This window comes from Crocodylus porosus, unplaced genomic scaffold (assembly GCF_001723895.1).
Source record: "Crocodylus porosus isolate Cpor-Errol unplaced genomic scaffold, CroPor_comp1, whole genome shotgun sequence".
Taxonomy (NCBI): domain Eukaryota; kingdom Metazoa; phylum Chordata; order Crocodylia; family Crocodylidae; genus Crocodylus; species Crocodylus porosus.
In genome coordinates, this window is record NW_017728920.1 from 755363 (window position 1) to 769362 (window position 14000).

The window sequence follows — 14000 nt, forward strand, 5'->3', positions numbered from 1 at the left end:
TATATATATATATGCCAGATGACGCACAGTCACAAATAAACTGGAATGAAAGTAACTGAATATTAAGCCTTATGAATTTCATACTGCAAACAAAAAACCATCTTACTCTTTATGATGATCTACTAGATTCTTGGACAACGGTGGACTAGAATGTGTTGTCAATTTGAGCGGCCGATGAGGATCTGCACTGGATGGTCTTACAGGAATGTGACTCAATAACCCAAGACTATCAGCTGAGGTCACAGGGGTGGGCTGGTGCAACCAAGGGCTGGGAGTATTCTGTTAACAGCAACAAAATCAGACTTAAAAAATAACTCCAGAAACAGAAGCACACTAGCATGATACATATTTCTAATTCTTCCAGTGATGCATCTAAATGATATTTCAACACTGCAACTCACATTTTCCTTTTTAAGGCTCTGAGGTATATTTAGAGACTATGACTGACCACAGTTCTAACTTGTTTTGCAGCATGTAAAACATGCATTTCTAGTTTAATATGTATTTTGCAGAAGTTTAATTTTCAAATGCCTCTTTTGATAAGTTTGGCTGCTTGCAGATGTTAAAAACAACAACACCCCTCCCCCCCTCGCTTTACTGGAAGAAGTAGCACGTTACTTTAACCTGACTCTGTAGTGTCTGTAAAGATCAGGCACTTTGGTGGGTCTTTTTGACACTTTTAGCTAAAGCTGATTCAATTAGCTATTAGATAAAAGCACCAAAAAAGCCCCACTAAAGCACCATATCTATACAGACATTGGGTGAGCTGTGTCCAACTAAGGCACTGCCTCTTCTGGGCATGTGCAGGGCTTGGCGTGGGAACATGCCAAGTTTAAAGCAAAATACCATTTTGTTTTTTTAACGTCTGCAAGCATCTTTTGTTTCTAGAGAATTTCACCTCAAGGCTGTGTTAAAAAAATTGCTTAAAACTAACAAAACACTAATACTTTTGTAGTGTATAATTATAATTATCAGTTAAACAGAATCGGATTTCAATAAAGTACAAAAAATGTTTTCTTTAACAAGTGTAATTCTTAGGTAGATTTATAAAGCAGATCAAAGCATAATTATCTTTTTTTTCCTTTCTACTTTTCCTACCATGCGACAAACAATTAGTTGCATATACACCCAAGTAATCTGTTATCATTTTCCAAATAATTTCACACAAAAGGAAAAAGTTTCCATGTTTAAGTACTCAAGGGTCGGGAAACATATGATTTAAATTTGAAACACACAACTGTAACTTCATCCCCTCACTAACACACATTTGACAACCTTAGATTACGGTATTGTATCATATCATTTTTCACATACAGTTGAAAACTTTTGTGAAAATGAATGGTTACAAGTTATCTTTGAAACATTGCAGTGTTGGTCACATGCGAGATATAAAAAAAAATTATTGCAAATATGCAGGTGAAACATTAATATTCCTATTTCCTGACTTTTAAACACTTAACTGAAAGACCTTAGATCAGGCATGGGCAAAATGCAGCTTGCAGGCCAGATGCGGCCCACCTGGCCATTCTACCTGGCTTACAGAGGCCCCTAAAAAATTTAGAAAATTAATATTTATCTGCCCGGGCTGCCTGTCATAAGGCCCTCGATGGCTTGCCAAAACTCAGCAAGCAGCCCTCCGCCCAAAATAATTGCCTGCCCCTGCCTTAGATACCATCTTAATGTAGTTTTTACTGTTCGACTAATGTCGCAGGTTTAAAGAAAGTTTCCAGTACTATAACTAGAAGACAACAGTCAGCCGAAGACAATGACTAGCTAATAGTTATAATTAAAAATCTCCATATTTACAGACTAATTTATTACATGTGGTCAGAGAATCTGATGGGAAATAGTCTATGATAATCCCTTAAAACTGGGTTAATATTTTCACATATATTTCATAAGCGAAATGAGCAACGCCTGTATTTAAGACTTCCTTCTGCTTTCTCTTACAAGGCAATTTTTTCTGTTACTTATCACTATCAAACTTCTCACTGAATATTTCCAAAGCAACTCAAACTTCTTTTCTGGAAGAAGGTTCAACTAAAATGGTTCAGTCATGTTTGTGAATAAGGTTAAGGAAAAATAAAAATTGTTTAATGCATGATAAGAACTCTTTACAACCACTGAGAAGTTCCAGGTTTCAATGTAAAGACAAAATATTCCCAAATTAGGCTGTACTGAAGAATTTTCACCTGCACATACTCAGGAGAAGTCTGACAGAGGTTGGCAGCACTGCTTTCCAAAGATTTTGTCTGCACTAAGAATGCTCCATGCCAGAGCTGAACAAGACTTTTCCTGCAGTGGCTGCCTACAATGGAGTTCCTTCTACTGTGATCTCAACAGAGCTGTAACTAGTAGAGTTTGCACCTAGGACAACAAACTCATACCTGATAGGGTTTGCACCCTGGGGTGCCAGAATAGAGACCAGAGTGGATTGAGGCTCTGGCCATGCAGACTGGTGTAGGATGCTGCTTGCAAGAAGAGGTTTTGCCACCAACAATCAAATTAACCATCTCCTTGTCCAAAACCCCTTAATCTGTCTGCACCTACAGGGTCAAGGAAGGGTTAGGTTGGTTCTTCTAGCAACATCAGGCACCTTCCCTGGCAGGAACGGGGGAGAAGAAGTGTATTCAACAGGGAGAGAGGGATCGTAGCCTGACAAGAGAACTCCTGACCCAGCACAACCAGAGCCTCAAACCCCCTTGTCTCCATTCCAGTGGCTGGAGTTGATGTCCTAGTTGCACACCCTTAGTTACACTACTGGATCTCAGGGCTTCCTTTTGCCAACATCCAGAAAGCATGGAGAAAAACTGTCAGCCACACCTGAATACAGAGGGGGTAAAGAACAGATGGGGAAGCAGAGATAGGAGATAAAGAATGTGTGCAGAAAGGAACAGAAAGGCATAGAAATCTAACAGGCAGTGCATGGACAGATGCAGAGAAGAACAAGGCAGTGGCAGTTGATGGGGCAAGAAAGGTATAAAATATAAAGGCACACTTCCCAACACAACCCGTAATTGAACCCAAAATTCCTTCAGTCTCAACATTTCTCTGTCACCTAGCAGATACAAAATCCGCTGGCAAATCTGATGTCTTCTAACACTTAACCCCTGTAACAAATCGCTCCCAAAACACTGTTAGCTCAAGTAATCAAGTCCTGTATTGTGGATGTGCAGATTCCGCTGCTGTTACTGACCCAGTATTGTTGCAAATGAAAAATGTTTCAATAATATTTAGTTAAGGTTTTTTAAAAAAACTTAATGTATAAAATAATACTTCTTAAAGATGTCTGAGGTTGTGAAGCCTAGCGAGGAAAAGATAGTAAATGTCAGAATTAAGGTTTCCCATAAAAGCTTAATTTAGTCCTCTGTTCATGTTCACTAAGATACAGTTACGTGATTAGAAATTATACCCATTGTGTGTGTCAGAAAAAAAGTCATGTACAAGCCCAAAGGCATAGCTGCACCATGATCAGCTAATAAATATATTTAGGAGTCACTCAACTGAACATGTAAACCAGTCATCTGGATGATAAAATGCTATCCTTACATAAAACATATCTGAATAAATCAGTATAACTTACCCTTCTTAAGGAAGCCTCAGCATTAACAGGAGTTTCTGGATGGACCCATTTAGAAGAAGGTAGACCAAGTCCTGAGTAAGCATGTGTTCCATTTGGATACTGCCAAATAATTGGATAAAGCCCTAGCTGATTATATGAAGCAGTAGGATGAGCTTGTCCAAGTAGATGTGGCGACTGGTGCTGTAACAATTGCTGCTGTTGCTGGTGTGCTAATGCCAAATGGCTTAGGCTGCTGGCATGAGCAGTCTCTAGTCGTGGATGGCCACCTAGTAAGGAGGCTGTAGGCACTCCAGGTAATACTGCAGGAAGTAGATGAGGGTGATGAACAGAATGGTGAGATGTAGTACCAAGAGGATGAGTGTTAATAGCAGACAACGGAGTTTGGTTTGATGACCCAGCCAATAGATGAGATGCACCAGATAAAGCAGGATGAGGGGGGTTTGGATTTAAACAAGTTCTGTGGGATGAGGAATGAAGAGGATAATTATGTTGATGTAAATAAGGTGAAATGTGATTAGTTCCTGTTTCTTGTCCAATAAGTGTGGGATCCCTGTATACTGTGAAATGTTCATTCTTGTCAATGATAAGAGGACTTTTAGTAGCTTCTAAAGTACTAACTCTAGCTGGAACTGGATGAAAACTAGACCTAGGCAAATCATACTCAGTTTTATTTGCTGACCTTGTTACTCCAGTAACATGACTGTTCTGTGAACTAACCTTAGACTTCACAGTATCAGGAGATTGGGTGAGTTTAGCCTTAACATCAGGTGAAGAATTTGACTTTGATTTGGGATGATCAACTGAAGCACTAGACTTTGACTTCACAGAATCAGGGGCTGGACTTCGTTTACGTAGTTTGCCCTCTTCTGCTAAAGAAACTACATTTAATGAAGACATAAAGGAGCCATACTGAACTTTTTCTTTTTCAGGATTTAGATGTTCATTCACTGATAAAGTTGTTTTTGTAACCCCAGCTGGGATCAAATCCATTTTATTGACAATAGCACTAACCCAACTCTGATCAGTTTCTTGTTTTCTCACTTCTAAAAAATTTGCATTTGTAGACTGGTGTTTTAAATCACTGCTACAAGACTCTATTTTCTGAACTGTTTGCAAAGCAAAGGTACTTGTAGCTTTTTCCTGGCTCTCTGTATCAGAATTGTTTTCATTAGTTATATCAACAACACGTTTTGGTGTAGGAGGCCTGGGCACAAACTGCTCATTTGTCAATTTCATAGCATGCTGCTTCTCAATATTGCACTCTTGAACATGTAGGTCATTGGCATTCTGATCAGAGACTGTCAGCTGCTCTGCTGGATGGGGTGAAGATTTTTCTTGCAGGTCTAAGTCAGTTGACTTTAGTCTTTCTGCCCCCTGATGTTTTTTATCTTCCTGTATTCCATCCCAGGGAGACTGCCGGTCTATTAGTGTCTGTTCCTCTCCACCCTCACTACTTTGGGATTTTCCTTCTTCTCCATTTATCTTTGAGGTGTTCTTGCTTTTCAATTCATTCTCTGAATTTTGCTCCGAGGAAGAATCTGTTAATCTTTTATTTGAGTTTTCCGAGTCACTGCTCTCAGAGTAGTCTGAGATATTGTCTGTCCGCAGTCTTTTCATACTCAGTTTCTTTTCATCCTCTTCAGGTTTTCTTCTTTTGCTAAGAAAGTGTTTATTTTTACTTTTGGGATTTTCTGTAGAGGAGAAAGAAATGCTTGTTATATATTTTTAGTTCCATACAGCTTTAAGAATCTTTCGCCCTCCCATTTCAATAACTGCCCTACCTCCTCGACCTATATAATCATATTTTTCTTCTTTCATTTTTTCTTCATCAGGCATGCTGCTATCTGAGCCTTTCCTTTTATTTGGCCGACTGTTCCGTTGTTGCTGGTGCTGGTGAGAATTCTGTTTTGGTGCTACCGTTTGGGAATTCATTGCTGGTCTGGGACTATTTGCTTGAGCACGGGTATAATGACCCTAAAAGTAATTACATAATTAGTTCATCTACATGATCCTAACTGAGCAGCTTAATCACAGATACTGAACATTTGCTATAAACAATAATACTTTAAGTAAGAAGAGAAAATATATCTACGTGGACTGTGTTGCTGTTCTGGTTGGAACGAGACCTGCGGCGCGATGTGATGCCAATATTTTCACCTTTCAACAAAGAGTGAACAACATCATCTAGAAAGGTCATCTGAACCATAGAAGGATCAACATTCTGTGGTTCTAACACCTAGTTTATTAAAAAGAGAAAAAATCCATAATCAGCAGGTGTTCAGATAAACTCTAACCTGTATTTTCATAGCAAGGTTCACATGTTTACACAAGCTAAATTATATACTTTATTTGTAAGCTAAAAGACTAGCTGAAGGGAAGACACAAGGCAAGGCAGATTTGCACCTTAGACTAACTAAATCAGAGATGAGTCGCACATTCTTTTGTAAGCAGCGGACTTATTTCATCAGAAGTTGGGAAAAGACTGCAAGAGGGAGACCTTCTAAATAGAAAGCAGCGAGTCCCTTTGCAGCATCTGATGAAGTACACCTGCTGCTCACGACAGCTTATACTATACATCTCTGATTTACTAGTCTATAAGCTACAAATCTACCCTGTCTTCTGACTGACTTCAGACTAACAAGGCTAACTACCTTTTTCCATCCAAGTGAAAACCATAGCTGATCTTGATCAGGACCATCAGACTGCGGATTTTTTAAACTGGGAATTGAAGCAGCAGCAAAACCCAAACCTTCTTACTTAATTTGAAGGTTACCATTTCTACTGTAGGCACTATTGTACTGGTTCCAGATAACAGTTTGCTTGATAACGCATTGAAAAGCCACTGAATTGTTCTTAGTTGAGAACCATTAACCAACTGTTTTAAAAACAATACACTCTAGCCACAAATAGAAAAACAAAGTAACTGATGGGAGTGAACTTGAAAATGCCAAGACAGAAGGGAGATGGTCACATCTATACAGAAAGCCAGCACTAACAAGATAAATTTACGGAACACTACAAGTGAAGACATTTTTTCAGGTAAGTGAGAGATGAGGCACAAAGAGATCTATGAGCGCTAGACTGAAATAAAACAGATATTTGGGGAAAACAATTAAAAGAAAGGGAAAGAAAGAACTTGAACATACGGTTTATAGTTGTATCTTGACCATGGATTCATTTAGTCCAGGGGTAGGCAATGCTTTTTGGCCAGAGTGCCGGAAAAAAAACACAATGTCTGCCTTGGAAGGTGCCGAAGTGCCAACACGCCCGCCGGAGCCTGGAGAAGCTATTTGCAGCCTCTCAGATGCAGCTAGCCCATGGAGCCCAGTCTACTTGCAACAGGGCTTGCAGCCTCCCAGCCACCTGCTGGGAGCAGCCTGGGCTCCGTGGCTGGCAGCAGCTGCTTACAGCCTGGGCTGGTGGTGGTATGCCGAGCAAAATGGCCTTGCATGCCATGCTTAGCACGCGTGCTGGGAGTTGCCGACCCCTGATTTAGTCACTTCAAGGAAGATGGGACATCTGCTATTTCAGAGCTAACCAATATCTCAGGATTCTCTTGGGATGCAATTAATTTTTGCCATGAAAAACAACTAGCAATTTTTTTGGCCAAGAACAATTTCAGATCCATAAGTACTATAACAAATACTTGTACTGTTCAAAGTGAAGGTTTTTAATTGTTCAGGGGAAAAAAAAGTTACTGGAGTTATAAGAAAAAAAATCCACCAGGTGTTCCTGGAGTTATACAGGAAACTTCTGTGTTAAAAGAGACTTCCAAATGGTGCTGACAGGAAAGACTAATTCATATTACTAAATTACTTCATTTCTAACACTTCATTAGTCAGATAATGACCATAAGAGAAGCTATAGTCTTAGAATCAAAATTAATTATGCAATGCATTTTGCATAAATGCTCACACTCAGAAAAACCTGACTGATCAGGAGGACTCAAACGCTATTTTACAAGCAAGAAGGATATACTCGTACACATCTGAAGTGAACAGTATAATAAATCTAAGATCTAAGACATTACAAAACCTTTAGAAAATCTCAAGTATTTCTTTGTAACCCAATGCTTTTCCGAGTAGTGGATATAATAATTACCTGGTCATTCATAACAATCATAGTGCGAGTGAAGAGGTCATGATGAGTAATTATACCAGTAAACCACTGGGTGGCAGAATCCTGTCTGTATACTCTCACCCTATAGCCGTTTAAGGAATATGGACCTTTAAAAGGAAAAATTTACAGAAAGATGCTAAGAAATTCAGAAAAAAAAAGACACATATAATGTTTTTCAACCATTCTCAAGTATAGTGTCATTCACAGGACACAGGGAACAAACCACATGCATTTTTGGCAGAATGGCCCACCTATGCACTTCACTTTCGTTCAGGAAGACATTCTAAAATTCAAGTGGAATCTTTAGGATCATTTGGTTGAACCTAAGGTCAACTATGCTAATGTTTTCAACACACAATTTCCTTATCTAACTCTATGCATCTGTGATGATAAATAATGGAAAAAATCTTTACTACAAAAGGTAACCATAGCAAAGTAATCTGAAAGGCAAGACAGTGTGTAGCAGCAGGTTATACAGAAGCAATTATTCAACTGGCTGGTCACACGCCCGGATGCTTCTGCTGGAGAAACAATTTAGATTGTGGTGTTTGGATTCTGCAGCTGCCAAGTCTTTCCTATAAGTGACCACAAAGTTCGTCTCTGCTTCAGTACTTCAAAAAACCAGTAAAGTAGTCCTACCCCTCCTCCTGGCCTCATAACAAGCTGCAGTTATCTGCACTAGTTAGAACTCTGCTCCAGTTTTGCAAAGGGTACGTTCGTTAAGAAATCTTAAACATCACATTCATATAGGTTGCAGACAAAAATGACAATTTTCACCTCATCTGGCCCCAGAAAATGGTCTATAACAGTGTCTAAACAAGCGCATGGCTACACCTCACTTCAAAAATGACCAACAGGATGAAACTCTGAACCTTCACTGCATGAGGGTTCAGATGATGACATTTCAAAACACAGCATCTTCTGTAATTTGTGTGTGTGCTGCCTCCCAGCCGGTCCCTGTTTTCAGAATGGGAGGAAAGAAATGAAGCGGAGGGAGTTTGGTCTGGGGGATTTTCAGCAATGTGGAGGGTGGGGGTACTGGAGCCTTCACCTTAGGGGGCTCCAGTACACCCACCCCACCCTCCAATGCCTGCTGGTGAGCCTGTAAAAGGAGCTCCCTCTGCTTCACTTCCCCCCTCCCTTTCTGAAAAAGGGACAGGATGAGAGGGAGGAGGGGCTATCGCTAGGGGAAACCAGCTGCAGTCTGGTATCCAGCAGCTAGATTCCACTCCCTCCTGGAACCAACAGGGAACTTCTGTTTGGTCCAGGCGCTCTCAGCTACAGCAGGGAACTGCACGTTTCCCTTAGTGGCAGAATCTCCCTGTGCCATGAAGGGGTGATGATATATCTATTTTACAGACCAAGATGCAGAGATTAAGGTCTGAAGTTTCCATTAATTTAGGGTGTTCGGTCTGAAAAGACAACAACCATATATACTCCCATTCAAATCTGTTACAACTGTGAAAAGTCATTACTTCTGAGTTTCAAGTCAGGCACCCAGAAAATGAAGAGCACAGACTATTAGCAGCTACTAATAAGAGTCTGGTTGAAATGATTGGCCTAGCATCATATAGTACCTCTGTAGCAGAGGCAGGGATGGACTCTAACTTACTAGGATAGAATTCACTTGCCTTTATACCACAAAACTGTCCTTTCTCTTCCCTGTAGCCCCCTACCTCTTTCACTACATACCTCCTTACTTCTGCAATGAGGCAGGGAATCCTACACTAAAAAAAAAAAAAAAAAAAAACTGGATTCACCCCCACAATAGATCTCTCCTATGCTCTGAATGGAACAAGAGACCTCCAGAAACAGATTACATGATCGGAAAATTCAGGGCTGTAGTATTTATGCATATGCGCAAGGAGACAGAATCAAGGTTGTTTAAGCAACTTGAATTCTGACATTTCCGATCTCTGAGCACTTAGCCTTGCAAACTTAATAATGTTCTTTTGTAGTTTTGGTGTGTAATTATCTACATTTAAAACAATCATCAAATATTTAAAAAATCATGTAGCATCACCCTCAATCCCATGAACACTTTACTGGAGTCTAGTCATGAATCATCAATAATGAGCTTTGCCTCTTGAACTAATGGGTTAAACAATGCCTGCCGTACACTTTCCTCCCTTACCTGGAGGCCTGCCTAGAAATGGATAAAACTTACACTTTGCTGTGAGCAAATAGCTGTGAAATCCATTGACAGAGTAATATTGAGACTGGTGCTCTGGTGTAGGCAGTGTACTGTACCAGGTCCAAGTCCTCCCCACCCAGTCTTCTAAGTCTTTTTTCAGCCAGATTTATTCCAAGTTTTTCCCTTACTTTAGACTCATATTCTTCATCCCAAACTATTGCTTTCCTTCCCTCCCAGCCCAGCTTGTGTCCTCCTTTGCATTCTAATGAGACAGTTTCCTCTTTCAAGCTGCCTGATGTTAGTTAGAAGGTCACTAAGAGCAGTTTCAGTTGAGACAGTCACTCTGGCCAAGGGCAGCTGGAAACAACCCCTGCAAAGAAAGTCTGGCTTTGTCCTTTTAGCCCTGGGCTGGAACATGTTCAGCCACTCTTTGAGGAAGGTACATGGGCTGTGAACCACATATAAAAGAGCTTGAAAAGGACAGAGCTATTCAGTTGCTCTCAACGCTCTCTCAGGAAATGTGATCAGCCCTAGAAGCTGGCAGGCTAACGCATGCTTGGAGGACAGACTCTTCAGAGATCTTTAGCTGCCAAAATTAAAAAAAATATTAAAAATATATATATTTACTGGACACATGTGAAATGATTTTTCAAAGGCTGTCCAAATTTTGGAGTATTTTCACAGCAATGACATAAGGTACATCCCTGGCACACAGGCTATCCTTCGCCGAATTTCAAGCCTCTAATCCGAAGCATGGGGGGTATGACAGTTGTTCACAGATTCTTTTTGACATGGGCAAAAAACGTGTTTCCACATCTGAAGCTAAGGGAAAATAACTGAACATTATTGACTGAAATTTCCAAACATGAAAATTAAATCTTAAAAAGCACTTCAGGCTGAAATTTTCCTTTTGAAGAGTCAGTTCTCAACAAAGTTAAAATCAACTGTAAAATTGGTTTTATAGTAGAAAACTTTACGCAAAAAACATATTGCACTATCAGACCCTAAAGTATGATCACTGAGATTCTTGTGTAGTTATTTAATGCAAGAAGCTGAGACTTTGATAAAAAAATTCTACAGGATTTGAAAAAAAATTGGGAGTTGGCTATATTGCAGAATACATTTCGAAAATGAATAATTAACTAAACCCACATTTTAAGGCATGAAAAACTTATGTGCAATTTTTAAACCTTCTTTATGCATTTCTGGTTAGCTTCTTTGTAGATGTAGAGCAGAATCTTACTCTGCTACTCGTTTCACTAATTTTATTCAAAATATTGCACAGGAAGGTATTATTCACATGAATAAGCAAAACAGAATGACACTCTGTCATTATGAAAAAAATATGACTTTGATTTTATGTACAAGATATTAGTACTCTATGTGCATTGAACTATTAGTGGATTTATTACCACAGATAGGTTAAAAGTGTTCCAGCATATACACTCCTTAAATATATCACATATCTTGGTTCTAACTTTACAGGGTGTGGTCAAGCTGGTTTTGAATAAGCAGACTAGTTTGTTCAATCTGACCTATTAAGACACAGATCTTTGCCTGAGGAAGAATGAAAAGACAGGTTCACTTAGATCAAGACTCTAAATCTGTCCAGTTCTTATTGTAGTCTTTGAATGTGCGACTCTCAGAATCTCATTATCCCAAGCTGCTTTCAAACAAGAAAAGAACGGAAAATAATGCTAATACAATATTACATATTTAATATAAATGCGCATATAATTTTATTGCAAATAGAAGAAATTCATGGTGCTGGTGTCTATAACATATAGAAGAACAAACTGGAGTTGGCCATTTCAGATCTTAAAGTCTTGTCTAGTTTTGTTTCAAAAAATAGGATTTTATTGCAAAGCTGAATCAAAGTGGAGGTCTACAGTGATTCATGATGAACATACTGTGCACTTCTCCATCTCAAATGTCATCATCTATTTCATGCTCATCAGTGAAAGATACTTTCTTAAAGCATATTTTGACAGCTTTTGCTGTTTTGCTTTAAATGTCCAAAGAAAACAGAACTGGGGGAGAAGGGAACAATTGGGGGTGTCTACAACTTTCCTTGGAAGACTGTCACACAATTTAATAAACTAAATTGTAAGGTTGTTACTATTGTTGCATAGCTAACAGCTGACAATATACAAGGTGCCATTACATGGCAATGCCATCTTTTGATGTACCACCTTAAATTACATTCTTCCCTTCCTATAGTTTAAATCAGTGGTTGTCAACCAGGGGTATACGTACCCGTAGATGTACTTAAAAAGGTCACAGGTGGTCGGGGGGGCTCCCACTGCTGCACACATCCCAGCAGAGGCCCAGAGGGCACATGCCCCCCCCAGTCTGTGCATGGGGTGGAGGCAGCTGTCTTAATATAAAGTACCCCTTAATATAAAGGGGTACATGAGCGGAAACTCTGAGACAGAAGGGGTACACTTGTTAAAAAAGGTTGAAAACCCCTGGTTTAAATTTTTCAAATATTTGTACATAACCCACCTACCCAATTGTCATTCACATAAATATTAGAAGTCTATTAATATTTTTAATTGGTCCTTTGGCATGTATTTCTTGCTCTTTTCTCAACTTCAGTTTCTGGCATATACAGGCACTGACTCCATGGATGCTCCAGGGCTCAAGCACCCACTGAAAATAAAGTAGAGGTTGCTTAGCACCACAAGCCACAGCTGTTTTGCTTGCAGGTGTTTAAAAAAAATGCTTTACTGGAAGCAGCATGTACCTTCAACCTGGCTCTGCAGCATCTGTAAAGATCAGGTGTTTCAGTTGTGCTTTTGGGTGCTTTTAGGTAAAGCCAATTCAATTAGGTATTAGATAGAAGTCCCAAAAAAGCCCCACTAAAGCGCTCCATCTTTATATACAACGCAGAGCCAGGTTAAAGTAATGCACTGCCTCTTCTGAACATGCGTGGGACTCAGTGTGGGAACATGCCAAGTTTAATGTGCCAATTTTGTTTTTTTGTTGGGTTTTTTTACGTTTGCAAACATCCACTGTCAAAAAAAAAGGCGGCTTTTCAGCAACTGAGAACTGCCACCCAAAAGAGTTTTCCATCTACTGAATCCTCTGTAAAATCCTATGAAATATGAACTTTCATTTCTACCCAGAACTTTCACAGTCTTTTCTCTGATGCCTGATGAAGGGTGTTTGTGCCCGAAAGCTTGCAATTAAAGAATTTTTTTTGCAAAAATCTTGTTGGTCTACTAAAAGATATCACCTTTTAATAAGCCCCATGGCAGGGTACATTTGTTAAAAAATGGTTGAAAACCCCTGCCTTAGTGGAAGGCAGCTGGAATAAACAAGTACAAGCGAACCTAAGAGTTTATCACCTAAATTAAGACATCTCAAGTGTAAACAACAGAGATGGGGAATTAACAGCACCAGTGCCCAAAATTCTGGCCCCATGGGTCAGATGTGTGACATGGGGTCAAGTCTGCAGGCTGGATCCCACACAGGGTCAGTTCATGGGCCCAACTCTGCAGTGCCTTGATCCAGCCAGAAATTACCTTAATCTGGCCCCGCACAGCTTGCCTACCAGATCCAAATTTACATCATCATGATCCAGCCACATGTGGCCTGTTGTTCTAATCTAGCTGCATGCTACCCCCTCCCCCCGACTGGATCCAGCTGCACACCAGTTGCGATCTGATGTTCAAGGCTATGTTAACCAGCAGGGCTCCCCATGGGTCCAGAAAGCTGACAGTAGCAGAGCAGTACCCCACTTCCCCACTGCCAAACTTCCAGACCTTTGGGGAACCCTGTAGGCCAGACAATATGGCTCTGGAGGCCACATCTGGCCTCCAGGCTGGGGGTTGAAAACCTCTGGTTTACAGAGATGAAGAGGGTAACAGAGTAACATGAGGTTACACTGACACAGTAAAATTTCCACATTTAGAGTCTTTTTTTAACAAAAAAGATATAAACAATGTTATTTGTAAATCGCCATTGGCAACCAGCCTAGCTTTTATATGATGGCAACTTATTATAGGCTTCATGCCAGAAGTGAATCTTGAGGGAGGGGGAAGGGGAGCGGAGATCTGAAGGACAGGACAATGGTTTAATAGATTAGTTCACGAAAAGGCATTCCATATGCAAGGGGAAGCATGAATATACTTGGATATCTCGCTCTCTCTCTCTCTCTCT

At 40.0% G+C, this 14000-nt stretch overlaps 1 protein-coding gene across 2 annotated transcripts in view; it reads right to left on the reverse strand.

The window, feature by feature from the left end:
* Positions 1–14000, reverse strand: part of JMJD1C (jumonji domain containing 1C) — a 253332-nt gene that overhangs the window by 41436 nt on the left and 197896 nt on the right. For both annotated transcript variants that reach the window (XM_019538464.1, XM_019538465.1), the window contains 5 exons: positions 7685–7809; positions 5676–5819; positions 5365–5557; positions 3584–5274; positions 107–279 (listed from right to left, as the gene is read on the reverse strand). In XM_019538464.1, coding sequence (XP_019394009.1) covers positions 107–279; positions 3584–5274; positions 5365–5557; positions 5676–5819; positions 7685–7809 — 2326 coding nt within the window. The remainder of the gene's footprint in view (positions 1–106; positions 280–3583; positions 5275–5364; positions 5558–5675; positions 5820–7684; positions 7810–14000) is intronic.